This window comes from Vipera berus (genome assembly GCF_964194415.1).
Source record: "Vipera berus genome assembly, chromosome: 1".
In the NCBI taxonomy this organism is placed as follows: Eukaryota; Metazoa; Chordata; class Lepidosauria; order Squamata; family Viperidae; genus Vipera; species Vipera berus.
The window spans coordinates 139,339,201-139,362,811 of record NC_138202.1 but is presented as its reverse complement, the minus strand read 5'-3'; the positions used below and the strand labels follow the sequence as shown (position 1 = coordinate 139,362,811).

Sequence of the window (23,611 nt, the reverse complement as noted above, 5' to 3'; positions counted from 1 at the left end):
AGGGTTTCTTGACTGAGCAGGGGGTTGGACTAGAATGATTTCCAAGGTCTCTTCCAACTCTATTACTTTGTTATTCTGAAAGAATAGACTTCTCTGTATGGTATCCTCTAAAGGTTACCAACACACATAGATAACATGTTCTAATATCTGAGAATCATATTTTTCCCTGTTATTTTTGGCAGCCAAGAGTTAGAGATGGCACACTGATAATGTAATGATGTTATTTGGTGTGTGTGTGTGTGTGTGTGTGTGTGTGTGTGTGTGTGTGTGTGTAATGAATATTTCCATATTTGGCTTGTTTGGGACAAAGTCTATTTGCCTGCTGGTTTATGTATATTGTCATAGGAGGAAATTGCACCATTCATATGCTCTGGTACCAAATATTGACAGTGTGGTTATGGGAGCCATAGAAAGATCAATTTTTCTTTGACAACAATGAGTTCCACCCATTGACCATAATAATTTTAACAGACTCAGCTGAAAAGCTAGTCTTAAGACAAGTTGCATATGAAACTCTGGCAAGTTGTCAGAAGAGCCTTGGTGGAGCAGTGGGCTAATGCCTCCTTAAGTAACACCAGTTGCCTGCAATTAGTGCAGGTTCGCATCCCACCAGGCTCAAGGTTGACTCAGCCTTCCATCCTTCCGAGGTAGGTAAAATGAGGACCCAGATTGTTGGGGGCAATAAGCTGACTTTATAATAATGCCGCCGGGGGGGGGGCGAAAGCCCTAATAAGCAGGCATATACATAGAATGAAGGCTATTGCTAAGCACATTGATTTGTGCTTAGATTGTAAGCCGCCCTGAGTCTTCGGATAAGGGCGGGATATAAATGGGATTAAATTGAATTAAATTAAATTTGTAGTCACAGTTCTTTCTATAAACATATAAGAGAAACCCAAGGCCTAGAAGTGGCTGTTGAATCAGATTGTTCTGTAAGTCAAGGAACTAAACATGGGAACTGTATGTCTGTTATTAAAAATGATGTTATTGGTTTTGATTTAGTTTTGAAAATTCCTGGATGTTAGCGTTGCTTCAACTTGATAAATATTTTTAGGTAATGTGTGAAATTTGAAAATCAACTCAAACAGAATACAGAATTACATCTTCCTCATGTAGATGACCCATCAGCCCTAGGAGTTAGTTTTATTTTTCACATTTTTTAATTATCCCCCATCTCCTTGCCTTCTTCAGATGAGAAAGTGATAGCCTAGCAACTTCCATTTTCTCCAGCAAACAGTCTATAGAGAAGATAGGTTGAGCTGATGTGAAAATATAAAAACTTTCAAAAACCATATGAAAATTAAGGTTTTGCTAAAGATCAAAGAGTTCCTGACTCACTAACCACATAGTTTTCTAGGACGGAAGGCTTGCTGGCTCAGGTTGTTGACAAGGTTCACCTCTTCTAAAGTTTTTACATTCTGTTGGGCAGCACTTTTTTTTAAAGTCTGGAATAGTATCTATGTTCAAACACGTATGAATTTGTGAAAAGGATATATAAGAAAAAAAAGAGAATCAGATCAAAAAAAGAGCAGCAAAGTCAGTCTGTCTATCTCAGTACTGTAAAAGGGGGCGGCTTGTACTGCCCTAGATATCTGAACATTCAATTTGCAAGGGTATTTCACTTGAGCTTCGAACTGAATCACTCTTTGAAACGTCAGAAAGGATGACTGTAAGGAACCCTATGCTCACCCAGAGCTCACCTGAACATAAACAGCTTCCCTCAGTGCCCAGGATTGTCTTTTACAAGACTTGCCAACATTTTCCTACTCAATTTGTTTGTTTGCTGAGGCTGACTCAATGCCACAAAACAGTATTTTTTCTTACAGAACTCTCCCACTTTCAGATTCCCACACCATTGTCTACTTTCAATTAATGTGTTCATATTTTAGAGCCATTTTCTGAAATGCTTTTTTTTTTCAAGAATCTGCAGCCTTAAATACTGTTTTGTTCCATTAGTTTGAATACAAATCATTTTCAGCATTAAAAAAAAACATTCTTAAATTGAGGGGAAATGTTGGAAATTAAACAAAATAAATACTCCTTTCTTGAACATAAGGTTTAACTCTCATCCTCTTTTGTTTCATAATACAGATTGCAAAGTCATGGAACCTCAAATTAGATTGAACAGGCGTGTGTATACTTGAGGGAGGCTTCTCTGATGCGTGATACTAAATGGGCAACGGACACACAAATTTAAACGTAAGGTAACATATGCTATAAAATGTGAAGTAAGAAGCAAGCTAATTTGTGCATGTTTAATATTAACATGAGGAAAAGGAGAGGAAGATATTCCCTAAATGCCTCCAAATTGGGCAATTTTCTTGATGAATTAGTACAATTATTACAGAACAATGTTACTTTCAGCTTTCTTGCTATCTTAAAGAAATCCACCAAAGCTATTTTTATATTTGAAACAATACCTTTTCATATGTTAAGTAGTATTTTTTTTAATAGGAATAGCAAAAAAGGCTAGGGAATTCTAGCTTTATATATTTGCTGGCAGGATGGACAATTTGTATATACACCTGATTTTTCTACCCTTTGGAAACCTCCAATTTCAAAGAGCCAGGGGAACTTCAAATTTTGGGGCTTTATGGATGCAGAAGGAAGAGAGTATATCTGTTTGCCTAATGATCCACAATTCTTGAAACTATGAGTAGATTATGAGAAGAAATGTTATGTCTTATTGGCAAAGGAATACCTAACTCATATATTATGAAAACACCATGGTTGTTGCTGATGTTCGCACCATTTGAACAAAATGTGAACGAATGCAATAATTTCTGAATTAAGATACAGAAATCAGCCTACAACTCTGCATGGCGTGTTTGCATTAAAAAGTGATGGGAAATGCAAATCACAGATCACCTCATTTAAGTTGCTATTTTGTTTAGAGGAGAAATAATCAGCATCCTGTCTACAGCAAATAAAAGCTTTCCCCACATCCTTCCAATGGTTTTGAGATCTCAACAGCTGTGTTTTCCCAAAATATTTTCCCAGTTATAATAATGAACTTTTAGAGAGAACACAAAGACTCTACTGAAAGACTTTTAAAAACAATTGGTGTGATGGAATATAGTGCAGAGGTAGATCTCCAGGAGGGAGGGGCTGTATTCCAGAGGAGTAAGGGGCAATTCAGTTCAAATATTATGTGTGAGAGAAAGAGGGTGAAGAGAGCCCCCACCCTAATAAATCATAGAGTATATGGTAGATGAAGATAGTGGAGTTCTCAGCTTGGCAAGATTTTGTCTATAGGTGAAACAATAAAGAACTCAGCTGGGAAAAATTGCCATGTGTCATTCTTGGTTTTAGTTGGCCTAAAAGGTTCATCACAACATCCTGATCAAAATTATTTTGTATTCTTAGTGTTTCCATCATTTTGCCTCATATTTATTAAGCAGCTCTGGCTTTGTAAGATAACTATTCTAAGACCATCCATCTGTAATTTTAAAAAAGATTAAGAGAGAGTCAAATGCATTTACCTGTAATATATAATTTGGTCCAGCTAGTACATTTTTCTATTTTTTAAGCATAACATTGATTCTACTTCTACATCAGATGCTAGTCAAAATTAAGTAAACACAAATGCAAACAAAATAATATGAAAAACATGTTGCTATCACCCATTACCCCTTCATGGATTACTGCCTTGTCGTGGCGAAGGGGCTTGCGTAATTCAATGAAGCTATGAGCTATGCCGTGCAGGGCCACCCAAGACGGACAGGTCATAGCCGAGAGTTCTGACAAAACGTGATCCACTGGAGAAGGAAATGGCAACCCACTCCAGTATCTTTGCCATGAAAACCCTATGGACAGTACCAAAAGGCAAAACGATATGACGCTGGAAGATGAGCCCCTCAGGTCGGAAGGCGTCCAATATGCTACTGGGGAAGAGCAGAGGGCTAGTACTAGCAGCGCCAGAAAGAATGAAGCGACTGGGCCAAAGCCGAAAGGACGCTCAGCTGTGGATGTGTCTGGTGGTGAAAGGAAAGTCCGATGCTGTAAAGATTTTTTCTCCATAGGAACCTGGAATGTAAGATCCATGAATCAAGGAAAGCTGGACGTGGTCAAACAAGAGATGACAAGACTGAACATCGACATCTTAGGTATCAGCGAACTAAAATGGACAGGAATGGGTGAATTTAATTCAGATGACCATCAGGTATACTACTGCGGGCAAGAATCCCTCAGAAGAAATGGAGTAGCCTTCATAGTCAATAAAAGAGTAGGAAAAGCAATACTGGGATACAATCCTCAAAATGACAGAATGATCTCAGTTCGAATCCAAGGCAAACCATTCAATATCACAGTAGTCCAAGTCTATGCCCCAACCACCAGTGCTGAAGAGGATGAAATTGACCGGTTCTATGAAGCCCTACAGCACCTTATAGAACTAACACCAAAAAATGATGTCCTTATCATCATGGGGGATTGGAATGCTAAAGTAGGAAGCCAAAAGATAACTGGAATAACAGGCAAGTTTGGCCTTGGAGTACAAAATGAAGCAGGGCACAGGCTGATAGAATTTTGTCAAGAGAATACGATGGTCATAGCAAACACTCTTTTCCAACAACCCAAGAGACGGCTCTACACATGGACATCACCAGACGGTCATCACAGAAATCAGATTGACTATATGCTCTGCAGCCAAAGATGGAGAAGCTCTATACAGTCAGTAAAAACAAGACCAGGAGCTGACTGTGGCTCAGACCATGAGCTTCTCCTTGCAAAGTTTAAGCTTAAACTGAAGAAAGTAGGGAAAAGCACTAGGCCACTCAGGTATGAATTAAATCATATCCCTGTTGAATATACAGTAGAGGTGACAAATAGATTTAAGGAATTAGATCTGATAGACAGAGTGCCTGAAGAACTATGGACAGAGGTTCGCGACATTGTACAACAGGTAGCAACCAAAACCATCCCAAAGAAAAAGAAATGCAAGAAAGCAAAATGGCTGTCTGAGGAAGCTTTGCAAATAGCTAAGGAAAGGAGGGAAGCGAAAGGCAAGGGAGAAAAACATAGATATGCCCAATTGAATGCAGAATTCCAGAGAATAGCTAGAAGAGATAAGAATGCCTTCTTAAATGAACAGTGCAAAGAAATAGAAGAAAACAATAGAATAGGGAGGACCAGAGATCTTTTCAAGAAAATTGGAGAGATGAAGGGAACGTTTAATGCAAAAATGGGCATGATAAAGGACCAAAATGGCAGGGATCTAACAGAGGCAGAAGAGATTAAGAAGAGGTGGCAAAATTACACAGAAGAACTATACAAGAATGAGCTTAATGTCCCTGATAATCACAATGAGGTGGTCACTGACCTCGAGCCAGACATCCTAGAATGTGAAGTGAAGTGGGCCTTAGAAAAGCTGAGCAACAACAAAGCTAGTGGAGGTGACAGTATTCCAGCTGAGCTATTCAAAATCTTAAAAGACAGTGCAGTAAAAGTGCTACACTCAATTTGCCAGCAAATTTGGAAAACTCAACAGTGGCCACAGGATTGGAAAAGATCAGTTTACATTCCAATTCCAAAGAAAGGCAGTGCCAAAGAATGTTCAAACTATCGCACCATTGCACTCATTTCTCATGCTAGTAAAGTCATGCTTAAAATCCTACAAGCTAGACTTCAGCAGTATGTGGATCGAGAACTACCAGAAGTACAGGCAGGATTTCGAAGAGGCAGAGGAACTAGAGATCAAATTGCCAACATACGCTGGATCATGGAGAAAGCTAGGGAGTTCCAGAAAAACATCTACTTCTGCTTCATTGACTATGCTAAAGCCTTTGATTGTGTGGATCATAACAAACTGTGGCAAGTTCTTAAAGAGATGGGAGTACCAGACCATCTTATTTGTCTCTTGAGAAACCTATATGTGGGTCAAGAAGCAACAGTGAGAACTGGACATGGAACCACTGATTGGTTCAAAATTGGGAAAGGAGTCCGGCAAGGCTGTATACTTTCGCCCTGCCTATTTAACTTATATGCAGAGCACATCATGAGAAAGGCAGGGCTAGATGAATCAAAAGTTGGAATTAAGATTGCCGGAAGAAATATCAACAACCTAAGATACGCAGATGATACCACTCTAATGGCAGGAAGTGAAGAAGAACTAAAGAGCCTCTTGTTGCGGGTGAAGAAGGAGAGTGCAAAACTTGGGTTGAAACTTAACATTAAGAAAACCAAGATCATGGCATCTGGCCCTCTCAATTCCTGGCAAATAGATGGGGAAGAAATGGAGGTAGTGACAGATTTTATTTTCCTGGGCTCCAAGATCACTGCAGATGGGGACTGTAGCCAAGAAATTAGAAGACGCTTGCTCCTGGGGAGGAAAGCCATGGCAAATCTAGACAGCACACTAAAAAGCAGAGACATCACCCTGTCAACAAAAGTGCGTATAGTCAAGGCTATGGTCTTCCCAGTTGCAATGTATGGCAGTGAAAGTTGGACCATAAGAAAGGCTGAGCGCCAAAGAATTGAGGCCTTTGAACTATGGTGCTGGAGAAGACTCCTGCGAGTCCCTTGGACTGCAAGGCGATCAAACCAGTCAGTCCTAGAGGAGATCAATCCTGACTGCTCTTTAGAAGGCCAGATCCTGAAGCTAAAACTCAAATACTTTGGCCACCTAATGAGAAGGAAGGACTCACTGGAGAAAAGCCTAATGCTGGGAAAGATCGAGGGCAATAGAAGAAGGGGACGACAGAGAATGAGGTGGCTGGATGGAGTCACTGAAGCAGTAGGCGTGAGCTTAAATGGACTCCAGAAGATGGTAGAGGACAGGAAGGCCTGGAGGAATGTTGTCCATAGGGTCGCGATGGGTCGGACACGACTTCGCAGCTAACAACAACAACAACAACATCACCCATTATGCCCATAATTTTACGGAGAACGTATTTTACTTTCTTTGGTATTGCATTTGCTTACATAAGACATCAAAAGCTTAAACAGAAAATAAATATGACAGCTTTGTAAATATTTCTGGCATAAAGAGTTTCCAGGCTTTAAAGACTGGACAAAAGCTATCACTTTTTAAGATAAAATAATAATGATGATATGCATGAAGGCCAATACCAGCTAAAGAACTGGCAGCTGTGACTTCACATTGTGGTTAACAGCCAATAATAATAAAGATACCCCCAATGTGGCACTACCTTGATATGGTTTTGAGACTTGTGTGCTTTGAAGAATAGAAAAGAGACATGGGAAGGCAAATTATTACATGGTCGATAATAAAAAAATGGGCAAAACAGATAACAGTAAGACCTGGCTAAGGCTAGGGCCAGGAAAATTAAAAAAAGAGACAGAGGAGTTAATTCTGGCTGTGCAAACCAGGCCTTAAGAACAAACACACACAAAGCCTAGGCTGAGAAGACAGCAATAGACAGCAAGTGCTACCTCTGTAAAGAAGCTGAGGAAAAAGTGGACTACCTAGTTAGTTGCTGCAAGAAAATTGCCCAGAGTGACAACGGACAACAGCACGACAAAATATCAACAATGGTATCTCCCAAGAAAGACCATTTACCTCCAAGTAAGAACTGGTGGGACCACAAAATAGACAAAGTAATAGAAAATGAAGAAACTAAAGTGCTTTGAGACTTTAGAATTCAAACGGATAGGCACCTGATACATAACGTCCCCAACTTAACAATTGTCGATAAGAAAGACAAAAAAATCTGGACGGAAGATGTGGTAAGTAGATGTGGAGACAGCAGAAGAGAAGAGAAAGAATTGGAGGAAATCACAAAATGCAAAGACCTGCAAAAAGAAGTAGAATGATTGTGGCAAAAGAAATCAAAGGTAGTACCAATAATGATAGGTCCTTGGGTACAATCCCAAAACATCTGGAGCACCACTTGAACACCATGGGCATTGACCAAATCACCATCAGTCAACTGCAAAAGGCAGATTTCCTTGGAACAGCTTACAACCTCTAAGGATACCCTTAACACCGTCAAAGAGCAATACCTGTTATCTTCAATAGGTGAATAAACATGCCAAATCCAGTCTAAACATCTGACTGCATGATGAATCAGATCAATAACAGTTTAAAGTGCAGACTGTGCAAAGAACCAGAAGAAACAATATATTATATACCCAGCTTATGCAAGAAATTTGCACAGGCTGATTATAAACAATGACAGAATGTAGTTGCCAAAATGATTCACTGAGCATCTATAAAAATTATCATGTACTGCTAATGAAAAGTTAGTGGGAACATATAGTTGAAAAAGTAGTTGAAAATGAGCAGATGAAAATACTGTTATCTTGTGACAATACCTTTAACAGCATCAAGCAACAACATTTACCTATCTCAAGTCCAAGGGAATGACTAGATAGGTGGATAAAAATGCCAAATCCAATCTAAACATCTGGATGACTATGTAACCAACCATGATATGCTATTATTTAATATCTTGTTGTATCATTGCAGGTAGTTTCTTAGTAACATCCTTGCAGGTTCTGTTTAATGTTTTATTCAAAAGCATGGGTCATTAAATAAGAATTACTCTTGCAGTAAATGTACTATTGCTATTATTCATGTTGATTCTTTTTTGTAAAAAAACTTTTATTATATTTGTAATCCGTGACCTGAAAGTCCAGTAGGAATTTTCAAGTGTTCATTATACACACACACACACACACACACACACACACACACACACTTGTTCATGTGAGTATAACAGTGATATGATGGAAATGAAGGAAGATATATAACTAGTAAATAAAGTAGATACTATAGATAATATTAAGCCAATTTTTAAAGGCAGTGGCAGAGAAATTTTTCTTCAGCTCCTCTGTGCTTCCCAGAATATGCAAGAGGCAGCAAATTAAATTAGGATTTTGGGCACCTAGATTAAATTCCTATTCTAGTTGAACTACCACATGGAGTTGGCAGGTTCCCCACTGTTAAGTTTTTGTTACAGAACGTTAGAAAGAAACATACATAAAACTTAAGACACTTTTGCTACTGAAGCCAAAACTAGAATCAATGTTAATCCATGCCATTAGGAAGGAGTTCATTAATAAGTAGTCACTTAAATAGCTGTAGAGCATATAAGAAATGTGTCTGGTTTGCCTAATTATGAGAATGTATATTCAAGAGAGAAGGGGCTGGAGAACAAGCAAACTGAAAGTGAACTGGGGGCCTTAGGTCAGGGGTGTCAAACTTGCAACGTCACGTGATGTGTCACGACATGTCACAACTTTTTTTGCCATTGTCGGCAATGGGGGTAGGCGCGGTTTTGCTATGATGCATCCGACCCACGGTCTGGCAATTTGACACCCCTGCCTTAGATGATTTCCTTAAGTAATACGAACCTTGAAGGACCTGGCTGAGGTGAAGGGGAGGGGAGGGAGGCCTTTTAACTGACTCACTTGAGGAAAAACTCACTTCTCCCTCACTTCAGTTCTTCCATTCTGCTCATCAATTTCTTATCCTCAAGAGAGAAACTAGAATGACAAAATCTTCCAGATTTTGACATCACATCGATGCAGTTTTGGAATTGGTTAGCACAGCCCTCTTCCAAGAAATGTTCTAATGCTCACTGTAGCCTGCAATCCTTTTATTACATGGAAATTTTAATGGTATGACATCTCCTTTATTAAGGATTATAGGAGTTGAACAGTGCTTCCAAACATACCTATAATTTACATTTTTTTTCGTGCTGATGAGAATTACAATTCAACCTCCATGATTGTGGGCAAGAAGTGGCCACCAGAGCTTCAAAGTATGTAAACACCAGTGGGTGCAATTTTTAAAGATGTACAGTATTTTATGGCAAAAATTACTTAGAATGATCTTCATCCAGTTCATATGACAATTACCAGAAATCGTTAAGTTGCAGGGAATTTTAACTAGTGAAAATGCCAAATGTTGCACCAACCTTCAGCAAATCACATCTATGGATTTGAAAAAAGGTTCATAATTTTAGACTGCACTCTCTGAAGCACAGAAAAACCACAGGGATATATATTTTATTTTATTTATTTTTTTTATTTTATTTCCATTTATATCCCGCCCTTCTCCGAAGACTCAGGGCGGCTTACAAGCTTAGCAGTAGCCTTCATTCTAAGTATATGCCTGCTTATTAGGGCTTTTGCCCCCCCCCAAGCGGCATTATTACAAAGTCAGCTTATTGCCCCCAACAATCTGGGTCCTCATTTTACCTACCTCGGAAGGATGGAAGGCTGAGTCAACCTTGAGCCTGGTGGGATGCGAACCTGCACTAATTGCAGGCAGCTGGTGTTACTTAAGGAGGCATTAGCCCACTGCTCCACCAAGGCTTTTAGGGGACATAAGCAGAAAAATGTAGCTTTTATAGAAAAACGTAATTTTCTTGTAGAACAATTTTTTGAAAGGCCGCATGAAGTATCTTTTTAAAAATAATCAAAGCAGCTACATCCTTTCCCAGGTTTGGGTGGCTATTCCAAAGTGTCTTTGTGTGCATATACTGTACATGTGCAGCCATTTTACACAGCAGTCCTTTCAATCCTATGATAGAACATTCTCAAAGAGTATGTGTAGCCTTAAGATATGCTAAGAAAGAGCATATGCAGATGCACAAATAGAGACTTTTCTCCAATTCCTAAATGCTAAACAGATAGACCAAATATAATTTGTGGCTGGAAAGGTTAGAGACTCAGCAAAAGCAAAATTGATAGAAACCATTCCTCCCTAGTCATCAACACTCAGTTTCTTGCCACTGATAAACAGTAATGTGATGGATTGTGTTTTTTGCCAGAAGTAATTCCCTTAGATGGAGTGACAAGTTAAATAACAGATGTCTAACTGATTAAGGCAAAGATGTTATTATAATTATGATAAACATTTATATAATACTTTCAGAATATTTTACAAACCATATGTAGTATTTTATAATGTGCCTTTAAGGGATAACAATATTGCTATGCCATTATCATTATACCCATTCTTCAGATTAAATCTGAGAAAATGTTCACCTGTCACCTACTTAGTATGATCACAGTTGAGATGGGATTTGAACTAGTGATTTCCTACTTCAAATAAGCATTTTCTATTTGTAATCAGCTCTACCTAATATAATAGTACTGAGTATAAGAGGCAAGTAATGCAGCTGTCATCATTAAAAGTTCATTGTAGCAACATCCTTACCCAATGAAAAACTGTTTGTGAAGTACTGTCCAGTAGATCTTTCCAAAGGACTTTAGGCTCTTCTCTAGACAGTTATATGTTAGACCTGTGACTGCTACTAATTCATCTTGTTACCCAGCGGAGTAAAAATTCAGGGAGAGAAGACAAGGGCGGTTGCTAAGTGACACTTCCACTATGCTTGGAAACCCAAATTAGTAACTAGCTATGATCACTCATGAGTAGTGATTTTATTTTTATTTTATTTTATTTTAATTCCATTTATATCCCGCCCTTCTCCGAAGACTCAGGGCGGCTTACAAGCTTAGCAGTAGCCTTCATTCTATGTATATGCCTGCTTGTTAGGGCTTTCACACACACCCCAAGCGGCATTATTACAAAGTCAGCTTATTGCCCCCAACAATCTGGGTCCTCATTTTACCTACCTGGGAAGGATGGAAGGCTGAGTCAACCTTGAGCCTGGTGGGATGCGAACCTGCACTAATTGCAGGCAGCTGGTGTTACTTAAGGAGGCATTAGCCCACTGCTCCACCAAGGCTGTGGAAGATACACACAGTGACTTACATTACCAAAAAGCCCTAAATCTTGGTAGTATTTGTAGATTAATACATAATCATATACTACTGTAAAAGTATATATAGGGAATATATAGTATAGATGGGAAAAGGGGAAACTCCCCCTTTACACTCATGGCAACCAATCATAGCGTAGATTGCCTCGTGCATGAGTCAATACTCTCTAACTAATCTACTACAACTGTATTCTGGCCTATTGTACACAGCTACTAAATTCAATATCCTAACATCCTGCATTTGTGAAATCAAAAATAATGGATATTTTCAGAGTTTGGAGAATGGAATACTCTACTCATGTATATAGGTGTGCAACCCACTGAATCTACTGCAGTAGACTATCTGTGTGAATCCTGAATATAACCACACAAACCCAATTCATAAAATAATAAACACACTGAGAAAGCTTCAAATAACCATACAAGTGTAATTCATAGATTTCTTTTACAACCTACACATGCACAAACATTTGAAGTAAGATGCCTATGTTAACTGTGTACAGTGCTGAAACAATTCATGCATTCACATTTTTGTTTGATTCCTATGAACTTCTGCATTAACCAACATAGCATATCATCCAGACTTTTTCTACACTTGTGCAGTTAGAAAGAGCAGTTCCCTTGGGAGATTATACAGAAAAAATTGTTGAAAAGAAGCCAGAATTCTAAAAGAAAATTAACATTTCTGCCCCAGTTGGCTATTTGGGCCCTAGTGGCGCAGTGGTTGCAGGCTAACTCTGCCCACAGTCTGGAGTTCGATCTTGATGGGGCTCAAGGTTGACTCAGCCTTCCATCCTTCCAAGGTTGGTAGAATGAGAACCCAGACTTGGGGGCAGTATGCTGACATTGTAAATTGCCCAGAGAGTGCTGTAAAGCACTATGGGGTGGTATATAAATCTAAGTGCTATTGTTTTTACTATTTGGAATTATTTCAGCATTCAAGTAGCTTAAGGAACTTGCTGATGAAATTATGATCCTGATATCTTAAGAGGAGGTAGCCCTCCTGACAGACTTAATAGAATAAGGAAGCAAATTGTTAGTAAGTCAACACTAAGGGAATCATTATGAGACTTTTAACAAAGCAAGAATACATTTAATTGCTCTTGGCAAATCTCCAAAGTCTATTCCAGGGAAGTTTGGAAACAAAGGGACTAAAGATGATTGATTGATTGATTGATACTACCTGTGAGAGTTCTTCTTCTGGTCCGTGTTGATTCACAATCAGAAGTGCACGCTGTAAATTTAGACCAAGGAGTAAACATGCAGTCGTCGTTGCAAGGCACTGAGCAATCCTGGACAAGGGAAGGCATCGGTCCTGCCCACTTCAAGCACTCACTGGCATCTACTGAATGATTACCTTCCAAGGTGCATGTCACAACTGCAGAAAATGAATGAATAAATACAGACAGAAATAAATGGAAAGTCCTTGGAGGGACAGGATGAGTTGAGAATCAAAGATCTAGGTTAGGTGTGCCACGATCAGGTTTTCTTTTTTTAAGCAAACGAGATGTTGATCAAAAATGAAGAACTCATATCAAGCTATTTTTGAATACAATAACTGTTAAGTGGAATACTATACTGCCTTTTTTCAGAACTGTGTATTTCGAAGAAGATAATATTTTCTTTTTTCCTTTGCACATTCCAATATTGCTTATTCAGATCTCTAAATGTTTTAAGACTTGCAGAAAATTCCAGAGTGAATATTTAAACTAGTTGTGACAATCATACCATGGTACTGTACTATACAGAGGACACCAACCAAAAATAAAGAAAAAAAGAAAAAAGAAAAAAAGAAAAGGTTTATTTATAAACATCACTAAAGAATTACAGCTAGGATTAAAACAGAGAATGATTTCTTCATACAAATACAAATTAAAACTTTTTCAGGAGGCTTTTCTCTTTTCTGGAGAAGTGCTTTATCTATTAGGAATGCACAATGGATTATCTATGCTAACATAAAACACTTAGAGGGAAGATTAAGAGTACAATCCTGCAAAGCAAAATCCTCCCCAGTGGACTATTCCCATGCAAAACAGCCAAAACAATGTTACGGTAATTAGAGAACCTTTAAGCAGCCAAAAATAGCAAACTCTATACATAAGAGGCAGATTTCTGCAGATGGACAGGAAAACAGGTAGTTTGTTGAGTAACCACAATTGCGATTGGCAACTTGGATCATTAAACAAAAGTGGTTGCCAAGTGCAACCTGGATTGTCCTTATCATCTCACTTTAGCTTTCCTTTGCTCTACAGATCTACAAAGTTCATAAATGCATGAGTTGATCACAAAATTATCTTTTCATCCCCTTTGTGACTATGAAAGTCACTATATGAGGCAGTACACAACCTGGACTAAGTGTATCCATACCAAGCCATTGGATATGAGATGGGTGGCAAATACATTTCTAAATGAATGAATGAATGAATGAATGAATGAATGAATGAATGAATGTTATTTTTATTCTCTTCAGGACAAAAGTCATATGTATGTATGTATGTATGTATAATTTTATTGAGAATTTTGCAAAAGTAAAGCATAAATATGAAGAAAAAGAACTAGAAGCAGCAAAGAGCAAAACAGAAACATAAAGAAGAATCAGCAAAAATAAGTGACCCAACTTTTTTTCCCAGCAATATGTTTTATTTAATTAATTATTTCAAAATCATTTCATTAACATGCCGCAAAGAAGAGGGAATCAAGCTATTCTCCAAAGCACCTGAAGGCAAGACAAGAAGAAACGGATGGAAACTAACCAGAGAGAGAAGCAAACTAGGAGAAATTTCCTGACAGTTAGAACAATTAATCAGTGGAACAACCTGCCTCCAGAAGCGGTGAATGTTCTAACACTGGAAGTTTTTAAGAAGAGACTGGACAACCAAGTTTGCTTCCATCATCATCATCATCATCATCATCATCATCATCATCATCATCATCATCATCATCATCATCATTATTATTATTATTATTATTATTATTATTATTATTAGTTGTTTAAAATTATTTAAATTCTAATTTAAAGAATTAGAAGAATTTAAAGTGAAGAGAGACCTTCAAGACACCTGGGTAAGTGTCCTTTGAATCCATGGGCAGGATTATGGTAAAGAGAAAGAAAATAATTATAAGGACTTAAAAGCAAAAAGCTTGCTGGGAGTTTGGGTTAATTTAAAGTTTAAAAATGGAGTAAGGGGATAGTTTAATTTAGAGCATTGCTGCATTAACAAAGTATTTTGGAAGTAATTAAATAGGACAGAAGTTTTAAATACCCACTTAGAACCAATTAACTGATTTGGGATAGGGGATCAGAAATTGCTCATAGAACAGGTTACAGTTGAGTGACAAGGGTAGTGAACAGAAGCACTTGATATGCAGGTCCAGTTTGTCATACTGTCAGCCCTCCTATTAAATATACATAAACCAAATCTCAATAATCCACTAAGTCAAGGCTGAGTAATCTTGACAAAATCAAAAAAGTTGCCTTGTTATATATATATATATATATATATATATATATATATATATATATATATATATATATATATATATATATACACATACACATACACATACACATACACATACACATACACACATACACACATACATACATACATACATACATACATACATACATACATATATATATATATATATACATATATATATATATATATATATATATATATATATATATATATATATATATATATATATATATATATATATATATATATATATATATATATATAAACTCTTAATAGCCACATCTGCCAGAAATACATCGTGCTCCTGATTGACCTATCCTTAGAAGATCGGAAAGAGGAGGATCAAGAGAAGAAATTACATACAGACAGTCCCAACCCTAACAGCAATAAAAGGAAGTTTTTAAGATTCATCATTACCAATATCATCTTTGTCATTCAGTTCTTCAAAAAGAATCATATCCCATCTAGCTAATAGAACGGTGCCATTTCTGTGTGAAGAGGTAGAAAGTAGAGGCAGAGTGCCTCAATGCCCAGAGGATCCTCTGGATTTGGCACAGCTGGCGACATCTGGCAGCAGCCTGGTGATGGGAAAGCAGGACTGATCCCTGAGTTCCGTCAGGGGCGGATTTCAACTAGTAAGTCACAGCTAGAATTAACCAAGCAAACTCTCAACAATTCAAGAGCTCCTAACAGGTACCTTTTTATTATTATTAAAGAAAAGGTTAATAAGCTAACAAAAGGATTACAGTGATTGATGTGTCACTGAGAGCAACTACTGTGTTTCCCTGAAAGTAAGACCTACCCCGAAAATAAGCCCTAGTTTGATTTTTTTTGGGGGGTGGGCCTAATATAAACCCTAGTTTTGGGGCAAGGCACACACCTAAAAATAAAGCTAGGGCTGGGGTGGGGTGGGGGTGTGGAGCTGCCCTATATGCCCCTCCTCCACTTACCTTGCTGCTAGATTTCTCTTTGCCAGCCCACTTCTTCTGCAGCATCCCAAGGCCTGCATTTCTTAATCACAGACCTTTCCAGAAGGCCACTGCAGCCGAGAACTGAGATATGGATTCAATCCATGACTCGGTTATTGGCTGCACAGGCCTTCCTGAAAGGCCTGACTGTGAAATGCAGGCCCAAGCTCCATTCTGAGCTGCAGAAGGAAGCTGCTCCTTCAGCCGCAGAAGAAGTAGGTCGGCTGGGCAGGGCTATTGGTGCCGGAGGTGAGTGGAAAAGATGCCTTCCCCCCAAAATAAGACCTGGTGCCTCTTTTGGAGGCAAAAATAAAATAAAATAAGACTGTCTTATTTTGGGGGAAACACAATAAGCCATAGCACTTTTGTGCCTCTGTTGCTCTCTGCCCTCCTGTTGTAACAGGAGACCTAGTTTCTGTGTGTCCCTTCTTTCAGTAGCAGTGACACTGATTATCTTCTTGGTTTGTCTTGACAATATGCAGTGGCTTACAACTTCTTGTAATCTAGCTCTTTCAATATCAGCTAACCATCCATGTCCTGTCCTTTGCTATACACCCGCTGTGCTTTCTTGGAAACTTTAATCCTGGATTGACTCAGGCAGTAAGTACTACCTGCCCTGTGAACTCAATTTGCTTTGAACTCAGATTTATTTATGATTGTGTCTTTGCTTGCTTGGATTTACAACTTCACTGACTGGCTCCGCTTGAGGACAGGACACACAGCAGTTTGCTCACCTCTCGGGCCAATAATAAAGTTTTACCCTCTGGCAGAATAATCCCACACATATAAACTATTACTCGGGGGGGGGGGAACAGTACTACAGAGAAATTATTTTATGAGGAATAACATTATTTAGATGTACTCTGAGTTCAATTTGAACTGAGAGAGTCCCTGTAAGTCAGGGGCCGGCAATGGCGAAAAAGCTCTGATACGTCGCGGGAGGTCACGTGACATCGCGAGTTTGACGTATCTGCTGTAAGTTGACCAAGGCACCACTTTGTCCTAGTATTTGAAAGCCATTTGACTTTGTAATTCCTGAAGAAGTGGGCAGGATCTTAAGACTACTAAACCGGTTGTCTGCTGTTTAAATCCATATCCACTCTTGCTAGTTAACGCTGCAATGTGGGTGGCATGTAGCTGCATACATGTAATGATGGATTTATTTATTTAGAAAATTGATAAGGCCATCCATCTTACATATGAACCCTGGAAGGTTAAGAGTAAATAACAAAAAATATATAACACTTCTAGAAATCCAACAGAATATTTATTTATTTAATTGGATTTGTATACCGCCCTTTCCCGAAGGACTCAGGGTGGTTAACAGGGTAATTAAAACAAGAAATACAAAAATTAAAAAGAATTAAAAAGATTATAACAGTCCCTGAAAAAGTAAAAACCCCCAATTAAAATTAGAATTAAAATTCTCAGCCTGGGCCAGAGAGCTCGAAGAGCCAGGTCTTCAGGTCCCGGTGGAATGAACGGAGGTCGGGGGCAGTCCTCAGCTCCACGGGCAGCTGGTTCCAGAGGGCAGGCGCACCCACTGAGAAGGCCCTCCCCCTGGGTGTTACCATAATCATAATACAATAACTTAAGCACTGCATAACAAATTCAATCACACAATAACTATATAATGCTCATATATTATTTTGATCCAGGACCTTAAAGAGGAAAGCTATGTCATCATAGCCTTCCAGAAGGACAGGAGAGTTAGGGGCCTCCAAACCTCAGGAGAGAGGCTGTTTCATTAGGCTGAATGAGGAGGTGGGGCTGCCTCTATAAGAAGCAATCATTGGACTCAACAGTGATGGATAATTTCTGTCCATTCTTCAATTTTTCCTTTTATGCCAGGATCGCTTCTTCAGAGGGTCCTGGATAAAGCAGATTATTTGGACCCTTTCAGAGTGTATGATGACAGTACTGATCATGCTGGTTGATGATCTCTGGGGGAACCAGGATAGGATGGCAGAACATTTCTGGTCTTCTTTGATCTGTCAGTAGCTTTCAATATCATTGATCATAGTACTCTTCTAGACTGTCTCCAGTAATTGGGAAAGGAAGGCACAGTACTGCAGTCATTCTCCTCTTTTTGGTGCGAACGTTTCCAGTTGATGCTGATGGGCAGATAGTCTGACCTCTGTTGTTCTTTAAATCAGTTTGAAGAAGGGGCTCTTTCTCCAGGGGCTGGAAATAAGAAATAAGCACCTTGTGGCAATTTTATCGTTTTATTGGGTATTTTATTCCTTGAGTTATTAACTGGTTTCTTTGGTTTGGGGTTTTTGGTAGACTAGGTGTTTGTTTTTTGTATTGGATATTGTTTTTAATTGTATGCTGCCCCAAATCATTTATGATTTAAGAAGCTTATAAATTTGATAGATAGTAAATCTAACATTTCATACACATGAAGGTATTGGATTTAAACTGGCCAAAATAATATTCTATTTCTTTTGTGGATTTCTTTCCTATTCAGGATCACTTTCTATATAAATTAATATACACTATTAATACACTTCTTGAATATTACTATTCAAGAAGCATTTGTCTAGCAGTTCACTTTGATGAAAATAAAATAGAGAAGTAAAAAATAGGTAATAGTTTCAAGGATTAAATACTGTTTCCAAGTACGTATATTTAAGTTTATACTACCAGACTTACTAAATCATGCTGATTTGATTAAATAATACATTTCAATCTTCTGACTTTTTGGTACTTTTATTAAATCTATAATTTCACAGACTAGGGAAATTTTCAAGTTGATGAATTCTGACAGAGAATTTATGAATATACAGTAAGTTTTTTCAAAGTTTATATTTGGACTCCTACAATCCAGCTCAGCTCTATGATTCCATGTGAGACTGATATTTGATTCAACAAAGCTGTGGAATGATTTGAAAGCCTATCTCACACTAAGCTGGCTAGATCATTAGAAAGAGTACTGATTGATGTGTTAAACAACACAGTTCTTTCTACTGCCTTGACAAACTAAATTAAATTGAAACACAAAACAAGGGGAAAACAGAATAGTGTTTAATGCACTAATGATGTTTTGGAAATGTAAAAACATAAGCCATGAAGCAGAAATATTTGGATCAATGCCTAGTCAATGTAGAAAAATAGCATTCTCAAAATACTGGAGATCCACCATTATGCGTTTAGTTCTTGAGTTGCATTCATAATGGAGCCTGCCTATTACAGTTGAAAGTTGGGACAGCCATTAAATTAACTGCCTCAATGACACCCAACAATTAATTTAATCATTAAATGAACGTGCAAGTTGTTAAGTGGAGTGTGGAGTGCCTCAGGCGTGGGGGAGATCCTAGGAGGCATACAGCAGGTACAAATCCACCTATCTGAGGCCTCCCAAGGCTTTCCCTACCCAATGCTCTACTTCCCACCCTCTGTGGAGTCCCACACATTCCTCCCCAATTTTATCACCGATTGATCACTTACATTTTACCTTTTGGAAGCTCTGTAGATCATACTGGGAATGAAAGCAAGCTACCCCATCCTTCTATCCTGTGTGGCTGCAACCTGGAAGCAAGTGCCATTTTTGGAGTGGCCATGATGAATTGTGAGCACTTCAAAATAATGCTCGCTTCCAGAATGGAGGAATGTTGCCTAGGGAAAAAGTAGCTTCTTCTTATTCCCCAGTGCCTCCCACTCACTTGTACACCCATTGCAGAGAAAAATAGAGAAGGAAAGTGCTGGGCATAACTGTTTCCGCTGCTGCCTTTTTTCCTGGGAACGGCAGCAGTGGAACTGGTGAAGACAAGCATGCCCATCTTCCTGCAATGACTTTTGCCACTGCCTTTCCTCCTGTCAAGATGCCCCTGATTTCCGGGGCAAAAAAAAAAGGTCCAGGGCAGCTTGCTCTCATTCCAATGTGATCTGTGGCACATCCAGAAGGAGGTCTATGATAAAAAGTAAATGAGTGATCGGTGATGGAAGTGGGGGACCTGGTGGTGTAGTCAAGCAGGCCCAGTGTTTCTGGGGGAGGAATAGGCAAAGGGGCACACTGCAGCAGTTCTGCGGTTGGTCACAAGGGTGAATGGCTACACGGCCACTGCAGCTGCCATAACACTGAAACCAGGTCATAAGAAGCTTTTGTGGGGGTCTATTGTAACTTTGAAGGTCAGTAGGTGACCGGTTGTAAATCAAGGACTACCTGTAATACCAAATACTTTAATGAGTCCACTTAGACTTTCAGTTCATTTACAACACTTTTTTCCCATTTCTGGTTCTTGTTTTTTACTCTTAGTTTCAGAATCTCTCCAAGCGACCTAGAACATTAAATAAAGATTACTCTTTTATTGATCTGAGATACTTTTCTACATTAAAAAGTTATAGGTGACCATATTCATTAATGCCAAGCAGATTATATTCACATTTGCTTACTTAACCATATGGCTTTATATGCCATCAAGTACTATATAGTTATGGGCAAAGAAGGCCTTATCATATAGTTTCGTAATGTAAAAATGGCAGAAAGTGAAGAAGAACTAAAGAGCCTCTTGTTGCGGGTGAAGAAGGAGAGAGTGCAAAAGTTGGGTTGAAACTTAACATTAAGAAAACCAAGATCACGGCATCCGGCCCTCTCAATTCCTGGCAAATAGATGGGGAAGAAATGGAGGTAGTGACAGATTTTATTTTCCTGGGCTCCAAGATCACTGCAGATGGGGACTGTAGCCAAGAAATTAAAAGATGCTTGCTCCTGGGGAGGAAAGCCGTGGCAAATCTAGACAGCACACTAAAAAGCAGAGACATCACCCTGTCAACAAAAGTGCATATAGTCAAGCCTATGGTCTTCCCAGTTGCAATGTATGGCAGTGAAAGCTGGACCATAAAAAAGGCTTAGTGCCAAAGAATTGAGGCCTTTGAACTATGGTGCTGGAGAAGACTCCTGCGAGTCCCTTGGACTGCAAGGCGATCAAACCGGTCAGTCCTAGAGGAGATCAACCCTGACTGCTCTTTAGAAGGCCAGATCCTGAAGCTAAAACTCAAATACTTTGGCCACCTAATGAGAAGGAAGGACTCACTGGAGAAGAGCCTAATGCTGGGAAAGATTGAGGGCAATAGAAGAAGGAGACGACAGAGAATGAGGTGGCTGGATGGAGTCACTGAAGCAGTAGGCGTGAGCTTAAATGGACTCCAGAAGATGGTAGAGTACAGGAAGGCCTGGAGGAACGTTGTCCATAGGGTCACAATGAGTTGGACACGACTTCACAGCTAACAACAACAACAATGTAAAAATGTTTCATTGAGGTGGGAATAAACTAGCATTTTTTACTCTTTAGATTGACTATAAAAATTGTAATTTCCAAAAATCTGGAGATGTCAAAGTGTCATTAAACATATATTATACTGTAGAACTCTTTCAAGTGGAAAAATAGCTTAAAAATCACATAAGGCTTCAACTTGGAAAAGAAAAAATGGTACACCTTTAGCTTAAAATTCCTGCTTAGAAACAATAATTAAGAGATATCCATTGTAAAAGCATATGTAAATTGGTTGATACTGATTTAAAATGATCAAGAAGCACAGTAATAACTTGGATTTGATTCTTTGTAAGCCAGCACACATTTTATTATATTCATTATTGTCCTTATTGGAAAGCACTCATTCTACCATATGAAAAGGATAATTCTTTCTCATTTGGCTGTTATTCTCTAGCTTTTATCTGCATAATCATAACTATAGTAAGCACAAATTTAATAAATCTTTCCCAAAATATGAATATACATCTACATTATGACCTTTTAAATGATTCCAAAATACATGTATTCGAAAATATAAAGACTGCTATGTTTTATATTTGATTTCCCAAATCTGAATGTTTTAATATTTCAGGCTACAAAAGACATTTTTTCTACTTACGGATTTACATATATGCAAACTTTTGAAAAGACTAACATCACTTGCTAAAATAAATTAAACAATCAACTGGTAATTGCCTGTTAGGGCAATTTAATTGACTCATAAGCACCATACGTGAATCAGCATGGAATCTCAATTATAGATTTAGTTATGAAAACAAGCAAAATTGTTTTGCATGTTATAAGCACAGAGAGTAATGAATTTCTTGATGTCCATCAAGGGGGGCAGGGAATAAAATATGCAAATACTTTGATCAAAATAATAAGACTGCAGAGTGACTGCTACAAGCCCAGTAAAGTAGGTCAGTGTTTTACATTACGATGAAATTAGTACTTTATTTGCTTACTGCAAGAGTCTGCAAACTGATTTTGTGATCAGGATTGCTAAAGAGGGACATTGTTTGCCACATCTTAATGATCACTATTATAAAGTTATCCATTATAGAATCAATTCTAGATTCCATACATTGGTCAGTCTCTGGATCCTGTGATATATGGTAGTGTCCTACATTTTTAACATTGTTAAAATGAATGGAAACAGATCGTGCTTTCTTTTGTTTCCAGAAACTACTTTAAATGTAGATAATCAATCATATAATTGGTCATATATGTATGATACAAGCATAATACATGTGAACTATCTCATTGTTGTGAGGGTGAGGTAGTTATACATATTGCATAAAAAATCAAGCCTATTTTCAGAAAAAAATAACATAATATCTTCCTCCCTAAATTTATACTTCTGGAACTACGTTGCCCACTGACTAATGGATCAATTTGTTTTTGATTTGTTTTAGAATAAAGAGTACAAAACTGCCAAGGAGGAGGATACTTGAGGGATAAGCACAAAGTTAATGAAAGAGAGAAAGAGAACATTGGTAACTCAAAGAAAAGAGTGAAGTCATGAACTATCGTCACATGAAGCAGAACAGATCAGACAAAAAGGTGTTAGTAGAGGAGGGGGGAAAAGAGCCTTGAGAAAAAAGATAAAATATATTTCACAGCAAATTTAAAATATTTAGTTGCATCTAAAGAAAGGAAATAATTATATAATCTAATTATATTGCTCTACAAATCCAATTCCATCTGTAGCTTAGCTATATGATGTAAATCAATTATTTCTCAGCAAGCTACAGTACATTCAAAACATAAGAGTGGTAGCAAACGTTTGGTGCCTGATCTGATATCAACTCTTTAATTCTACCACCTTGTTAATGCCCTATGATAAGAAGCTCAGATTATATATACTGCCAACAGGCAGGAGCCTGATGCTAGTGACCAAGCTCCCTGATATTGATTGGAACCATTTCTCTTCCTTTGGTTGCACTAAGTGATGCTAAACCAAGAGTCGTGAAGTCAAAACAATGATCTTTGTGTTCCCTGTGTTAGCATGGAAGATGAAAACAGTGTTATGGAGAAGAGTTGCTATCAGATTTCCATGTGAATATCAAAGAAGGTTTTTGGGGGGAGGGGAGGAGAAGGAGAAGAAGGAGAGAGGCAATGGATGGGGCATTCAAGATGCTCTCTCCTCTGTAGTTCCCTTTGTAGCTCCCTATAAAGCAGGGGTCTTCAAACTTGGCCCTTTTACGACT

At 38.3% G+C, this 23,611-nt stretch overlaps 1 protein-coding gene across 1 annotated transcript in view; it reads right to left on the bottom strand.

The window, feature by feature from the left end:
• The window catches only part of THSD7B (thrombospondin type 1 domain containing 7B), a gene marked incomplete at its 5' end in the record, with an annotated part of 477,345 nt that overhangs the window by 159,086 nt on the left and 294,648 nt on the right, over positions 1-23,611 (bottom strand). Inside the window, one exon of the mRNA XM_081346642.1 lies at positions 12,880-13,074. Within this exon, the coding sequence (XP_081202768.1) occupies positions 12,880-13,074 (195 nt within the window). The remainder of the gene's footprint in view (positions 1-12,879; positions 13,075-23,611) is intronic.